Here is a 17,300-nt window from a genome sequence, read left to right as displayed (position 1 = left end):
CCCTTTGCTTCTAAGAGTTCAGTTTAGTGAAACTCAAGTTGACAAAGGTGACAGGCAGATCCCATTACCAGGCAGGAGGAAGCAAAACCCCCACATAATTCTAAGCTGATGGATTCTTAAAGAGACCTTGAGGTTCAGACAACTAGAAAAAGGTCTTTTTAGTATCTATAACTATTGCTCAGGCAAGAAGGGATCTTGTTTTGTCAGAGATGAATGGTAATGGAGTCCCTTTCTTAAATATTTGTTAGAATCTAAATTTATAACACTTTACTAGCTGGTAGGAAACTTGATCAGTATTTTTGAATACTTCCTGAAGAAACAGAAAGCATGAAGAAGCAAGAGCAATCTCATCTTAGGGATCTTAACTATGGCTCAGGTATCTTAAGATCATGGCAAAAACTAACCTTGGGGGGTTATTTAATAAGTTTCTTTAAGGCAAATTATTTACAAATATATTGCCAATAACCCACTAGTAGATATCCAAATATCTCAAATGGATTATTACCCTTCTTATCCACCACTCACACAGCCATGTTTGGTTGTAATAAAAGGATCCTGGTAAACAAAGGAAATTATGTCTTTCATTATAGAAAAGGGGCTGGCAAACTATGGCCAAAGGCCAAATCCAGCCTTCCACCAGTTTTTATAAATCATGTTTTATAAGAACACAATCACACCCACCCATTCATTTCTGTATTGTCTCTGGCTGCTTTTGAGCTACAATGGCAAAGTAAAGTGGTTTCAATAGAGACTCTATGAAGTACAAAGCCATATTTGCCAATCACCGCTATAGAGGATGCTAAGTAACCTCTGAAGTGTAAGGGCGATATAACCATATAAAATCTGTGCTTATGATTAAGTCTTATTGTCAGGAGATTTTTATTAATAATTTGAGTCATATAACCTTGTATTAGATATACACTGAGTGTCCAGATTATTATTATCTCTGAACGCATAATAATCTGGCCACTCAGTGTATATGTGTGTGTGTGTGTGTGTGTGTGTGTGTGTGTGTGTGTGTGTGTGTGTGTATATGAGTGTGTATGTGTATGAGGCCCGGTACATGAATTCGTGCATGGGTAGGGTCCGGCCAGCCTGGCCGGGGGGGGGGGGGGGGGGGAGGAGGGGACATGGGCAGTTGGCAGGCCTGCCTGCTGGTCGAACTCCTGGCCAAGGGGACAATTTGCCTATTAGCCTTTTATTATATACGATATACACTGAGTGGCCAGATTATTATGCGTTCAGAGATCATAATAATCTGGACACTCAGTGTATGTCTAGTATATATTATGTATTTGCATTTTATTATGTACCTTATGTATTTTATATGTATGCTCCTTATAACAATCCTGACAGATATTTTTACCATTTTATAGATGAGAAAACTGAGACTGCTTAAGGTAAATGGGTTCTGTACTTGAACCCATGCCTTTTGATTAATGTCAAAGGATCTTCTACCCTTTAGATCAGCAGTCGCCAACCGGTGGTCCTTGGAGCACTGGTGGTCCGTGAGGTCCGAAAGATGGCAACCGCTGCTCTTGATGTCTACTTACAGCACTTTCCCCCTGGCCAATAGTTCTGTTCTGGTAAGAAATGCTATAGGATTGACCAATCCAAGGAACATTTTAGAAGGCAGCATTTAGGGAGCTAATGTAAGAGCATTCCAAAATCCTTCCAGTAAATAGACCCAAACCAGTGAAACACCCTGCATCACAAACTAGATTGAAATATCTCTGGCCACAATGCACAAACACCCTGCTTTCTTTTCATAGATTAAAAAGAAAAAATTTAAATAGCAATGAGAGGATTATAAAAGAATTGTAAGTGCTTAATATCATTGGTCATTAGGGAAATACAAATTAAAATCACAGTAAGAAACTACTTCATACCCACTAATATGGCTAAATTATATATAGTACATATGATTTTCTTAATATCAAGAAAAGGTAAGACAATGTCTAACAAGTATTGGCAAAGGTTTAAAAAAACTGGAACACTCATACATTGCCAGTGGGATTGTGAAAAAGTACAGCCACTTTGAAAAACAGACTGGCAATTCCTCTTCTAGATATATATCCAAGAAGTGAAGACAGCCACACAAAAACCTGAACAATGACACTGTAAATGTGCTCAGTGCCACTGAGTTGCTCACTTTAAAACGGCTCATTTTATTTAAAAAAAACTAAAAAGGGGAATATCTGTACACTAATGTTCATAGCAGCATTATTTACAACTAGAGGCCCGGTGCACAAAATTCGTGCACGAAGGGGGGTTGTCCCTCAGCCCAGCCTGTACCCTCTCCAATATGGGACCCCTCAAGGGAAGTCTGACTGCCCATTTAGGCCCGATCCCGGTGGGCAGTTGGATCCCTAAACAGGCAGTCAGACATCCCTCTCACAATCCAGGACTGCTGGCTCCCAACTGCTTGCCTGCCTACCTTCCTGATTGCCCCTGACCACTTCTGCCTGCCAACCTGATCACCCCCTAACCACTCTGCTGCCAGCCTGTTTGCCCCCAACTTCCCTCCTCTGCCAGCCTGGTCACCCTTAACTGCCCTCTCCTGCAGGGCTGATCACCTCCAACTGCCCTCCCTTGCAGGCTTGGTCCCTCTCAACTGCCCTCCCTTGCAGGCCAGGTACCTCCCAACTGCCCTCTCCTGCTGGCCATCTGTGGTGGTCATCTTGTGTCCACATTGGGGCAGGATCTTTGACCATATGGGGGCAGCTATATTGTGTGTTGCAGTGATGATCAATCTGCATATTACTCTTTTATTAGATAGGATAGAGGCCTGGTACAGGGGTGGGGGCCAGCTGGTTTGCCCTGAAGGGCGTCCCGGATCAGGTGGGGGTTCCCTTAGGGTGTGGGGCGGCCTGAGCGAGGGGCCTGTGGTGGTTTGCGGGCTGGCCACACCCCCTGGCAACCCAAGCGGAGGCCCTGGTATATGGAATTTATTTTCCTTCTACAATTGAAACTTTGTAGCCTGGAGTGGACCCAAGCCTGGGGCTCACTCAGAGGCTGGCAGCCATTTGTGTTGGGATTATAATTGAAACTTTGTTGCCTTAAGCGGGTGGGCCCGGCCAGGGTGTGCGGAAAGCTTTGCTTCCCTTGTTGCCGGCGGCAACCCTGGCCTGCTCTCTCAAGCTCCATTCGGCTGCCATTTCTGTTTGAATTTGTTTACCTTCTATAATTGAAACTTTGTAGCTTGAGTGGAGGCTTAGGCCTGGCAAGGGCCGGCGGAAAGCTTGGCTTCCTCTGTTACCTAGGAAACCTTGCTCTCTGTGGCTGTAGCCATCTTGGTTTGGGTTAATTTGCATACTCACTCTGATTGGATGGTGGGCATGGTTTGTGGGCATGGCTTGTGGGTGTGTCGGAGGTATGGTCAATTTGCATATTTGTCTATTATTAGATAGGATAGCCAAAAAGTAGAAACAACCTGAATGTTCTACTAGTGAATGAATAAACAAAATGGATTATTTGGCAGTAAGAATTAATCAAGTATTGACATAGGCTATAACATGGATAAACCCTGAGAACATTACGCTAAGTGAAGGAAGCCACACACAAAAGACCACATATTGTATAATTCCATTTATATGAAATGTCCAGAAAAGTCAAATCTATAGACAGAAAGTAGATCGGTGGGTTGCCAGAAGCTAGAAGCAGCATGTAGAGTACCTTCAAATGGGCACAAAGATTATTTCTAGGGTAAAGGTACTAATAGTGGTGATAGTTACACGACTCTACTTATACTAATTGTCACTGACTTGTATGAGTAAAATGAGTGAATTTTATGATATATAAATTAGACCCCAATAAAGTTGTTAGAAGCAAAAAGAATGAAAAGGGCTCCACAGCCAGCCTAATCTCCAGAATTACAGACCCACAACCTCAGATTTTTAGACTGATTAATGACATGATATGTACTTTTTCACAAAGATAAAATAAGGGAAATTTAAAATAATTGGAAACAAATATAAATTGGGCTACATGTCACTGCTGATTAGAGGTTCTAAGTGGTACAGGGTATAAGCACAGAGTCTATTTTTGCCTTTTCATGACCTGCAGCTGATGGGCACTGAGAATTCTAGCAGTCTGGGGGAAGCCAAAGCCTATCAACAGGGAGCACTCTGCATTTAAAAGACCCTAAAGTGTAGCATCAGGAAAACTGTAGTCCAAGTCTACATTCTTCTACTGCAGTCATGTCAGCACCTATGCTGTACACCCAAGTATTTATGGCCTGAATCACACAGGGAGCCACTCTTATCTTAGGCAACCATGTTGTCTGTAGCAACGTAAGATAAAACTGTGCCAATGATGGGTGTATGGTTAAAATGTAGGTCTCCATGCACTGGATACAGTCACAGTGGGTCATTTACCTGTTAATATGGTGTTCATTTTATGGTTCAGAAAAGACAAGCATAAATTGCTTTGCATCTGATCCTAGGCAGACAGTGATGCTAAAAGCTTAAGAGTTCAAAGTGGTGATGCTTAAAAGTTAAATTTCCTATCTAACTGAAGGATAATTATCTCAGAATTTCTCAAAGTAGCAGATACTTTTTGGCCCATTTGAAACAGGAAGGAGCCACCTTGCCTGCTATTTTAGTCCCACTCTGCTCCCACTTATCATTGGGTGAGATAATTTTTTTTTAGTACAGTGATTTTTCAGAGAAGAAAATTATGATTCAAATAAAGGACCTGTCACTGTGGGTTCACATCTGTCTATCTGATGAACAGGCTTCTCTGGCTGTGTGCTTACATACGGGGAAGATTTGCCAGGCTCTTTGAATTGTCCTTCCTGCCATCTTTCTCTCTGAAGAGAACTGATTTATCTTTAACAGTATCTCCTGGAGGAAGTCCAACCCAGAGAACTGTTTAAGATACCGATATCTTTCAACCCTGAGCCAGGAAAAGCAGTCTGAAGAGACTGTAAGGATGGGAAGTAGCAGACTTCCAGCAAACTGTGGGCTAGAAAAATCAGAATATTTCTTCCTTGACCTTTGTGTTTTTACCCTATACTGGTATCAATACTAAAAATTCCTTGAGATTAGGGTCTGCATCTTTATTGTTTTTGCAGCACTAGTACCTAGGACAATGCCTCAGTAAGCGCTGAGGAAACAAATGCATTTGTGCGCAAACAGTGAATGATGTGCCCTCCTCTGGGTCCTCCATTCCAGCCTTGTGAATGTTGAGAGATGGAAGCTGATGCTATAGAGCAGTGATGGCGAACCTATGACACGCATATCAGCACTGACACGCGTAGCCATTTCTGATGACACGCGGCCGCCTCACACGCGGCTGCTGAGGCGGCCGCATGCCGAGGAGTAAACATTTGCTGCTCCTGAGGATGAAACATTTGCGAAATAATGTTTTTTCCTCAAAGTGACACACTACCTGAGTTATGCTCAGTTTTTTGGCGAAGTTTGACAGACCAAGCTCAAAAGGTTGCCCATCACTGCTATAGAGTACTTAAAAGTTTTGAAACTACTGGGAGAAAAATTGGGATTATAATTTGAAGAGAGAATGGTTCCAGATGCTTTGAACATCACAACACTAGAAGTATTAAAATCTTCACTAAAAGAATTATGAGGCCCTGGTCGGGTAGTTTAGTTAGTTAGAGTGTTGTCCTGATACGCCAAGGTTGCGGGTTCAATCCTTGGTCAAGGCACATACAAGAATCAACCAATGAATGCCTTAATAAGTGGAACAGTAGGTTGATGTTTTTTTTCTCTCTCTCAAATCAATAAAATACAAAAAAAAAATTTTTTTTAAAGATTTATAAGAAAATTGAAAGAGGGCTCGCTCTCAGTGATTTTTTTTAGATACTGTGAAAATCTGCAACTAACTGCTACAACATGACTGTCCTCAGGAGATCGTAGGTCATATATTGAATATACATCTATATGCTTCTCATCTAAATGATAATGCACGTACATTTCCTGGAAAGCCTAGCAGTCCATTAAAATGGGTTGACAAATGAGGTTTTCTTTCCAAATGCCTAGGGAGGAACAGCCATACTTTTCAGGACATGGACTGGCTTTGCAACAAAAATAATTTCAGAAAGCAAGGACTTCACAGAAATAACAGTAGCTTTAAAAACACTGTTAAGGAAAGCCTGCTGGAGATGGAAAGAAAAAAGCCTCTAACTTCTCTAGTTACCTTAAAAATGTGTGCTTTGAGGATGTGATGTCCCAGTTCAATAGTCTGCTGTCGGTTTAGTTTTCCCTCTTGGCGGGAAAACCAAAAGGCAAGTAATGTGTGACCACTCCTGCAAAGAAAAAGAGATTCATTTTAGAAATGTTAATGCACCAATTCTGCTTTGGGTGGAGGACTGTTCAGGTCTAGCCAAACCTCCAAGATTCTGTCTCATTCAACCAGTTTCTTAGGGAAGGACACTTGCAACTGGGCAAAGAATGAGTATTGAAAAGTTCGTAGCTTTTACCAGTCCTTTACCCAAATCACACGTGTGAATATCACAAAATGTCACTTCTAGTTAGCTTACACCCATCCCACACACAGATGGCATGAAAAGATTTTCATTTTTATTTTTTGTCTCCGTCAACTACTTTATTTCACCCATGCTTTAAATGTCAGTGTTCCTCAGGATCTCATTTTTGGTCCTGGTCTGTCCTCTAATTAGCTCATCCATCATCAGAGCCTTCACCACCACCTGCATCCTGTATCTTTTTCTCTAGTTAGACTTCTCAGCCTTAGATCAGTATACATCCAACTGTCTATTGGATTTCTGCACCTGGAGGTCCCAGAGTATCTCAAATTCAAACTGGATTAACAACCTTTTCCCCAAGTGAAGTATTCTCTGGTCAGCAGCTATCTTCCCTTTCCTTCCAGTAGAGGAAAAAGAGGAGTTTTTCTTTGGAATGACCATTATATACTTTATATGTCTTATACAGTATCTGCCACCCTTCCACATGCTCTCTCCTCTACTAGACTGTAGGTTTCCTGATGGCATCCATTCCTCCCGATCTTCTTATGAACAGATTCCCACTCTGTTATGAAAGAGAAAACCCCTTTACTGCCTCTGCATGTTGTGTTATCTGCCCCTATGGTCCAGAACTATTGTGGCCCTCTTGTGGTCATGTGGCAGCTACCCTAAGACAAAGCCAAATGAAGAATTAAGTTAAGAGAATTGCAGAAATATAGCACCTGAGTCCTGACTGTACAGCATTAGGAGCTGCCCTAATTTTGGATTTCTTGTTATATGAAGTATCTAAAAATTTATTATTTAATCCATTCGAGTTAGAATTTTCTATTTCTTCTAGCTCAAAGCATCCTAATGAAATACTCCTTAAAGTATGAATGTATGTATGGATAGGTATGTGTGTATGCAAGTGTATATATCGAGGGTTATGTGTGTTTCTGTTTACATTTATGACAGGAATTCTGAGTGATTTATGTTCTTCAAAGCACCTAGCACAGCATACTGCATATAAAAATTCCCCATAAAATTTTTTGGAAGCAAAAGAAAACTGGGCATTAACGAAAGGACATTTGACTGTCTTTGGGATGTGCCTTCTCACCACACTGGCTCTAGCTCTGTGGACACAGAACTCTCTGTGGAACTGTATTACTTTAAGTAACTCTACTCCCCACCAGGTTAGTGGCCAGCAGAGTCCTAATGCCACTGGTAACACAATTCTTCTATTCCTTTCATTTGAAGTGTCATAGAAAAGGGAAATGAACCCAATTTCAATTTCAAATCCAGTGAATTAATCCAACAGAAGGAAAAAGTAGCAAGTGAATTTTTGTTGGTACACTTCCTTGAGAGGAAGCCCAGATGTCTACTGGACGATATTCTTTCATATTGAACACTGGCTACTCTGCCAGGTTTAATATTTGAGATATCTCACACTGAAGCCTAAAAAACAAACATGTTCTTCATTTCTTGGTTTTTGTTTTTGTTAAGTTTCAGTAAAGAACAGGGGGTGGGAGAGTTCCCATCTTACGGGAATCATCTCATGGAGATTTCATTCCAATAAGATTAAAAAATAATTTTACCATGTTCTAATCTTGAGCTTCACAGAATTTCTGAATTCTAGTGGTTACCTGATTGGTAAGATGAACCACAATAGCAGGGAAGTTATTTAAATGAGAGAATATCTCAGACAAGGATAGCCTTCATGGAACCATCAGTAGCCTCCCTGGTGTAAGAATTATTACTTTAAATAACTCATCCATAGCTGTACACAGTGACTAGAACTCCTGAATACAGGCCTCTGACCCACCACCTATGCTTCAGGTAATTAATGAAAATCCATGCTTATCAGAATTAAGGGGAAAAAAAGTTCATGTCTGATAAGAAAATGAAATTTCAGTTAGACACAAAATTGACTTTGCCCTAGTGCCTTCATTTTACTACCATAACTAAGAAATCCTGGTAAGACATTTGCATTTCTCTAGTATATATTTCAGCTAGCTACAGATAATAGTGCTTGCTTTGTTGTTGCTCATCAGGCACACAGGAGAAACAACAAGCAATATAGGCCAAGAGAAAGATGAAAGGGACACTGTAATTATTTTCTTTTTAGATATAATCAAATTACATTACTCATAAGAGAATGACTCTGATCAGTTCACTGAACTCAAAGCTTATGGTGTTCAGGACACAAAGGGTAAAAGCAATTTACAATATATGCTGGCATTTCCATTTGTGCCTTACTGTTCTAATAAAATATGGTGCCACTGGCTAACCTGTGGTCTGAATGTGTTACACTACATTTGTCTATATTTATGTGTATTTTTCTTATCACTTTCTTACTCCTGAACTCACTTCCTTTTGACTCCTAGTCTTACTATTCTGTAAGATCACCAGTAGCCTCTTAATTGGTTTTCTTTTAGCCTGTGATTTTGTTTCTTTCTATTTTCTCCCTCTAGCCTTAGGTCAGAGTTGAAGATTCTTCCCCAGCACTGTCCCTGGTCCCCTGTCCTGGATATATACATGCTCTGACAAAAGGCAGAGAAGGGAGTATCCAGAATAGTAGAGGGTCGATCCTACCTCCATTCTCATTTTCAGCACCTCCATATGGATTATTGGAGACAAGTGATACTCACCCTTGGACAACTGTGGATTACAAGGCAGTGAGGAGCTATCCTTGCATGATAACCCTATTTCCCTAGGCCTCGAAAGTTGAGAGCAATGAGGTCTCTTAGAAGAAAAAAACCTTTTCTAAAGCAAGAATCACCCTCCCTCCACCACCGCACATTTAACAGTTTGGAAGTTGAATAACTTGTTTTATACAAAACATATAATGGCACTATATTTGTTTTTCTAATAGATTTTCACTTAGTGTCCCCCCTCACCCCCCCGCAGGGAGATAGCTAGCCTTAAAGTTTCTATTTGTAGCACTGAAACATGCTAACAGATGGAATCAAATATTTCTAGCATGAATGTTTTCTCCATTGTTCTAGTCACAGTCACTAATGTGTAGTCACATAGATTTCATTAGCTCTTGGAATGACAAACTTGACATACAACACTTTGGTGTTTCAGAGAAATAACACCAAAGTGTTCTGATATTCCTCTGTGTGGTGCTCAGATGTAATAAAGTGGTATAGTCATAGCCAGCTGGCAAGGAACTGCTTGCAATCTAAAGCCTATCTTATTTATCTCATAATTTGGACTGAAATAATGTTTGCTGCTGTAAAATGTCTTTGTTATAGAGGTAAATGTGGAGAATTACTTAGGGAGACCCAGTGAGACCAGCATTATGGGGCAGAGATAGGTAGCTGCCTACAAAAGATTTGTGCTCCTTTGCACAGTCAAGAGCTGTGGTGAAGTGGCTACTTTGCCAGGGATCTTGCATTCACATTCAAGAGGGTAATGTGATTGAGTTCTGGCTAATGGAATACAGGCAGAAATTATATTGCTTCAGACTTGGCCCAGAAAAATCTCCTTTGACTTCTACAACCTTACTGTTTCTTGTTTCTCCTTCTAACTCTAATATTACTCTTGTAAATTATTATTTGGTTCATCACTTTATTCTAGTATTAAATATATTGTTATCATGCTTCTAAACTTCCTGCTTTATACTCTTGAGTGATCTTGTTTAGTCCTATGGCTTCTACTGTTAGTTTTTCACTGATAATTCCCAAATCCATAACTCTGTTTCTGAGTTTTCCCTTTTTCTATTTTCCAAAGTCACATGTTTAAATATATTTGTGCATCTTCTCTTGGAGGTAATTCATTATAAACATGCCCAACATAGGACTCACCTTCTCCCCATAGCCTGTTCTTTCTCCTGCTGTTGCTCATGCTAGGACCCCTCCTCCATTCAGAATGCTCTGTCCGTCAGTAGCTTAACTATGCTACGCTGCTCAGGGTAAGTGTTTAAGTCACTTTTAATCCCTCCACCCTTACCTTCCACACACTCATACACACCAAGTGCTGTTGAGTATCTCCAAAATGTCTCTCACATGCATACCAGGCTCTCTATTCTTACATTACAGGTCGTGGTATTTCTCACCTAGACAAATAGGGCCATATACCACTTGTCAGAGCTGTTTTTCACATCATCAGAGTTATCTGATCATTGTCTCCTCCTCCTCAAAATTATAGAGATTCCTTATTATTTACAGAATAAAATGTTAAGGTCTTAAATATGGTTTTCAAGGCTTTTTTTCCTAGCCACATTCCTATCAGTCTTTCAGACCATCACAACTTCTTTCAATTCCCCAAAGGCACTTTGCATCTCACACTTGCACTATGGCCCTATTGTTGGTTGCTATGTGCCTGACCTCCCTTTAAAGGGCAAGGCTTTAATGCTGGGGATGTCTTATTCACCTAAGTTTCTCTAGGGTATAGCACAGTCCTTGTGGTAGAAGTTCAATAAATGTTTCATAAATGAATAAATGCTAAGCAGATGTGTTCCAGGAAGAGCAACATGAGGATTTCTAGGTCCACTTTCCAATTCACTACCCAACTCAGCTTTGAATCTGTGGGCATCTCTGTTGCCATTGTTCAACGGTGAAATGAGTGTGACTATGACTCAAATATTGAGAATAGATTGACAATCCTTATCTTTTTCACCTCTCACTTAAAAAAAATCTGTCTGCACTTAAACTTTGGTGATTGCTGCCTTACAGTCTGCTTGATGCTATCAAATCTCAGCAAATAACACCCACACTTCTTTCCTTCCTCTTTAGCTTATCAGTTAGAAACTGCTTTGGTATGTTCTTCTCATGGATTTCTCATGGATCCTAAATATAAAATACATTTCTAGTCAGCTTGTCTTACTGTTTCTTTTTCAATGTGGGAATTAAAGAGCCTGATGAACTAGATGTAGCAGACTAAGTAAAGTATGCCCAAGATCTACCTTTGTAGAAATGAGCAGAGCAGCATTCTTCTTTTTAAACATAGACTTTGGAGAGATTTACTGCTTTCTCCCACTTTGCCCCAGTTTCCAATTGCCCTTTAGTTCATTAGTGCACCACTGGCCTTAGGAAAACAGACGCCTCTCCTCTGACAATGGAGTCTTTAAGCAGTTGGCAGGGCTTCACGAGGCAGAAGAGCTATGACTCCACCAAACTGTCGCTGTTTGAAACGTCAGCAGTAGGCACAGGATTTATCACGTCGCTCTTCCTCCTCCATGTTCCTTAGCTCTTTGTTTATACCACTAGTACAGTGCTCTGCCTTGAATTATAGTTATAAATGTGTCTGTTAAAACCACTAAGCTGCAAGTCCTGGTAGACAGATCTATTTTATTCATACTTGTATCCCTTTCAGTGCTTAACAGAACCTTGAATATATTATGTAATAAATGTTCACTGAATGCTTGTTGAAATGCCTGTCTTCGCTCATTCCTGACACATGGTCACAGAGTGAACAAAAGACACTGTCTTTTGAACTGTGAGAAGAGTTTCTCAAATATTTTCAGTTGCAAGCTTAATATTAGTACCACTTACCATTCTTTTGTTCACTAATTCATTATTAAAAAAATATTTACTGAGTGCTCACTGTGTGCCAGGCACTCTATTAATCATTAGGAACACCAAGGTGAGCATGCTAGAAAACATTCTTGTTCTCATTTGAGCTCACTGACATTCTAGAGGGGAGAGTAAACAAGAAAGGAGTATTCACATACAGTAAATTAATGAGAGATTGGGATAAGTGTAGAAAGTAACAAGGTTGCTATGATAAAGAAAACCAGGAGAAACTTACTTAGATATGGTGACAAGCGGAAGTCTCTCTGAAGAGGTGGCATTAAGCTGAGATCTGAAGGAAGCATGAGATCTTGCCATGTGATGAGTGAGGGAAAGTGAGCTCCAGATGGAGGGAATTGTTAAGTGCAAAGGCCTAGAGGTGGGAAGGAGTTCAGCAAGTTCAAGGAACTGGCAGATGACCGGTTATGACCAGGAAATTATGTATAAACTAGCTCAATTTAGAGAGGTAGGCAGAAGCTATCTTTGTAATACAGAGCTTTGAAAAATCTGTCTTTAATTTTATTATAATCACAACAAAAAACCATTGAAGGATTTCAGGAAGAGGTTACATGGTCTGATTTGTGTTTTTAAAAATCACTTTGGCTTTTGGTGAAATGGATTGAAGGGGAGGCCAATTAGGAGGATAAGTAGTCCACGTGAGAGCCTAGGGTATGGTAAGTAGAGATGGAAATAAGTGGATACTTAAAAGTAAAATTTGGGTGGTAGCATCAACTAGATATGCTACAGTGAATACATGTCTCACAGCCACGGGTTCTTGCGGTAGAGAGAATAGAAGACTATTAGAGTTGATTTTACCAAATGTGGAGATCTATCTGCTTTTGAAAGTCTGTAGAGACAGCAGAGTAAGTTGCTCTACTCACAAAAAAGACAGTGTGCTGTCATATCCCATTAAGCTGGCGATACTCCTGATTACTGTGCCATTAATCTTAGTTTGACAACCTAGGAGAGCCTGTGGGGTTCCCACCTTTTCGTTCAGCCAGTGTTGCTTCAGAGACTCCTTAACAGGATAAATTAGCCTCTATTTCTGAACTCTCAGTACAGAAGCCCCCTCTTATCCAAGGTTTTTACTTTTCGTGGTTTTAGTTATCCATGGTCAACCATTCTGAAAATATTAAATGGAAAATTCCAGAAATAATTCATAAATTTAAATTGCATGCTGTTCTGAGTAGCATGATGAAATCTCATGCCCTCTTGCTCTATCCTGCCCAACAAGTAAATAATCCCATGGTCCATAGTATCTACACTGTGTACAGTACTTGCTTGTTAGTCACTTAGTAGTCATATGGGTTACCACACACACAAAAATAGACTCTCTCACATAATTTTTATTGTAGTATATTGCTATAATTATTCTATTTTATTATTGTTGTTGTTAATCTCTTATTTTGCCTAATTTATGTTAAATTTTATTATAGGTGTGTATGAATAGGAAAAAAAACATAGTATGTATAGGGTTTGGTTACTATTCAGTTTCAAGCATCCATTGGGGGTCTTGGAACATATCCCACATGGATAAGGGGGTTGGGCGCTACTGTACCCAAAATTTCCCTTAACCACCTGCTCTACTTCTCCCCATTTTCAGATTTTTAGGTGAAGTTGTTTTAACCAGTATTTGCTATAAACACACACACACACACACACACACACACACACACACGGTGGGGCAAAAGTAGGTTTATAGTTGTTTGCATGGAAAATAATACAATAAATAAATAATTATACAAGAATAAACTCTGGGTTTCATGTACCCACAATTGTAAGCCTACTTTTGTCCCACCTTGTATACATGTATAACTATATCCATATCCATTTAATTTAAATGTATTTTTAAACATATAAGCACTATCACTTTCTTGTAGCAAAATCAACCAATATAGGAGAGTACAAGTTCTTTCTATGTTTTTATTAGTTCACTCTCTTACATGCCTGCCAAGTCTTAAAATGATGTTCTTTCTCCATCTTATAAGCAGAATTATTTCTCTGTATAGTTATTAATTAGCAAACTTCACATGAGTTTCTTTGACAATAAGAATAAGTAATTCTCAGTTTTAAATGTGCTGGGGAAGAATTCTGATAACCAGCTTCTTCCAAATTTAATTTTGGGTTTGAAAAAGGAAAAAAATGTTATTGCTGCCCATCTTCAAAGATATGAGAGTTTTAAAGGTGGGAACATTTGCCTATTTGACTAATAGATGTAGGTCCCATGATTTATGCTGAGAGAAAAATTTATAAAGTAGAAGAACATTCGTGCATTGGCAAACTGGACACACTCCAATATATACATTAGATTTAATGTAATTCTCCCCTTGCATTATATCATAAAACCACAACTATGGCCACTAGAGTAATACTCTTAAATTTACTCTTGATGCCAATAGGGAGTTAGAAACATAGCTAATAAGAAAAAATATTTATTGTTAAATTAGACAAATCCCCAATAATATTACAGATTAATGAAATCTCACTTGGAAACCACACATCCAAATCATGACATTTGAATAGTGATTTCTCCTTAGTGGTAAAAAAGAATTAGAAATGAAGCAAATCTAAACCCAGTACAGAGATCAGACAGTTAATATTTTCAGCAGGTAAGATCATCTACTAATGGTTAAGTGCTAGTAAGGGATGTTTGGTATACTTCCCTTCTCTTTGCTTTAACTCTTCCAAACCTCCTAAGGGTTGATTTAGTTCCTGGAGTTCCTTTTTTCTTCCCATGACCCATCACTTTGCTGAATTCTTTCCCAATGCTTTTAGAAAGCAGAACCCATGGTCTAACTTGAGGGTTTGTGCTTCAGTGGGGGGAAGGTTAAGTGTCATCTGGCCTGGAGGCTCATGTTTGGATTAAAAAAACCAAACAAACAAAATCACCATAACCCTGCAATTCACCATTTTGTGGTCATTTCAGACCTACGTATTCTACAAAAAGCCAGACTGTCCAGGTCCTGGCACAGAGTTTTCCTTTATAGGAAGACTGTCCTCTTTTTTTCCTTAGATAAGCTTCTTCTTCTCTGACACTCTGCTTTGTGGCATGGATCTGAAGCACCAGGTCTCCAATGTATAACTCACTGACTAACAGGGCCCAAATAATTAGAAAAAAATCTCAATAGACCACTTATTATATCAACTCTGTTCACAAAGAATCAAGTAAGTACTCAACTATCCTCATAGGTATAAACAGGATTTGTGCAGCCTTTTCCTTTTTTCACCCACCATAAAAGTTGCTTCTCTTAGTTTGAGGAAATCAGGACACCTCCAAACTAGGCTTCCAAATCACAATCTCAGGTTGTAGCAGCTCAGTACTCATTAACAAATGTTCACAACAAGCTTTATGTGTTTTATTCAAACAGTTAAGAAAAAAAGGCAGCGAGAATTAAAGAGAAAATAAGGCAGCTGGGCCTTCTAATCTCTGTATTAAAATCTTACATATATATTCCCATTTATACATATATGTTGATCTGCAAGCTGTTCCTAGGGAAGGTGAGACCAGATACTATGAAAATAGAGATAGTGAGGAAAGGAAACAGAAAAATAGAGTGGGGATTCATTCAGGGATAGTCTAAAGCTATGGAGAAATATTAAGCCGTACCACAAGGCTTTAAAAACTAGACAGTACCACTAGGCTGGAGGTCCCAACTGTCTATTTTATCAGCCTAAAATTTTACCTAGCAAAGTCACTAGTAGGTTAGGCATAAGGCTGGTGACTTCTCTCAAAAGCCTTACTTAAAATGCCTAAGTTGCTTCAAATGGGTTTTCTACTTCCCTCTTATTAGCATAATAGCAGAGATTAGTTTATTAGATTAGTGAGTTAATCTGATATCTCAGTGCCTAAGGGAATAAAATTATAGGACAGATTAATTTCAGAGTATGACAGTGATGAATAGTGGGAAATAAAAAGCAGAATAATGTGGTGAAGTCTCAGGTTTGTGAGGGATTCAAAGGGTATACTTTTATGTAGAATGCAAATCCAAAAATCTTACAAGTTTTGAATAAAAGATTTTTGAGTGCTACTTTACTTAGTTTGGTAAACACATATAAACACACACATACAAATACCCTACACCTTGTTAACAAGCCAAGAAAAGACATCTTTAACTCATCTCTCTCTGTGACAGTTGTATGTCTATGCAACATTAGGTAATTTCTCTGGGGCATCAATTCTCTGCCCTGATTCTGGAACAATAGAAAGTCTGATACTTAAAATGAAGAAACTGTCTCAACTGCAACACTGACTTCTGTCTCTGCTATTTCCTCTTTCCAGCACCATCCTCAGATTACTGACACTTCAGTTTAGCAGAAGTAGCTCTCCGGGTGGCCTATTTCTGATGAAGATCAACTACTTTTGGCTTCAGTGGAATATTCTTATCTGTGTCTAATGCCCTAATAAGGTCAACAAGTTCAGGGTGAACAAGTGAGTGCTGAAAGTCCAGGAAAATGGACTAGGAGACAGAGATGTTCCCTTGCTTCTGAAAGTTCTTCTTACACAGAGATATGTGTGTTAGGCACTGGCCTATCTAGTGTAATTTTAGAGGCATCAAGTTGGTCTCCCCTGGTCTACTGAGATACATTAGATGCTACAGAGAGAAACTGGAAAGAAGGCAGAGAACAGAGGGGGAAATATGTACAGGAAGTAGAAGCAGAAGGTCACAAAGACAAACCCTGCTTGGAGAGAGCCCTACTAATCAGACTTGCCTGAAATGGAAAGCAATTACAGCCAGTTTCTTTGAAAGGCCACCTTGGGCTTTGCCAATAGCATTAAATTCTTAGTGAATTTCCATCTCATTGACCCAGGGGGCCTCAAACTCTGAGATCAATACTTTAGTAACAAAGCTGGTGCCAGACAGTGCTGGGTAGAAGACTGAATTCCAACTGAAATGAAATGTAAGGAGGCTTTTATGATAACTCTTGGTCCTACTATTTTATTCTCTGCCATTAAGTGATATATGATGATCCCTTAGCAGCCCTGAACGTTATTCAATCACCAGGCAACAGACTACAGGTACACCTCGTTTTATTGTGTTTCATGTTATTGAGCTCCACTGATGCTGCATTTTTTAACAAATTAAAGGAAAGACTCTTCACCCACGAAAGATTATGACTTGCTTTATTGTGGTGGTCTGAAATGAAGCCTGCGATATCTCTGAGGTGTGCCTATACACAGCATTGAAGTTAGAAGTGTTTGCTTTTCTTGTCTCAGTGTATCAGCCTGTTGCCGAAATGCTCCTAGTTAATAAACAATGTTGAGAAGACTGTAAAACCATGATATGGCTACATAAATACCACATTTTCTCCTTTGGGAGCCCCTGAAGGTTTCATTTGTTATAAGGACACTGCTAATTCTGTGGTAG

At 39.5% G+C, this 17,300-nt stretch overlaps 1 protein-coding gene across 1 annotated transcript in view; it reads right to left on the bottom strand.

Moving 5' to 3' along the window:
- TANC2 (tetratricopeptide repeat, ankyrin repeat and coiled-coil containing 2) overlaps positions 1-17,300 on the bottom strand; it is a 272,846-nt gene that overhangs the window by 38,536 nt on the left and 217,010 nt on the right. Inside the window, exon 15 of the mRNA XM_028157430.2 lies at positions 6,157-6,265. Coding sequence (XP_028013231.2) covers positions 6,157-6,265 — 109 coding nt within the window. The remainder of the gene's footprint in view (positions 1-6,156; positions 6,266-17,300) is intronic.

Source organism: Eptesicus fuscus, chromosome 20 (genome assembly GCF_027574615.1).
Source record: "Eptesicus fuscus isolate TK198812 chromosome 20, DD_ASM_mEF_20220401, whole genome shotgun sequence".
NCBI lineage: Eukaryota > Metazoa > Chordata > Mammalia > Chiroptera > Vespertilionidae > Eptesicus > Eptesicus fuscus.
The sequence above is the reverse complement of the archived record's forward strand: the minus strand, read 5'-3'. Positions and strand labels throughout refer to the sequence as shown.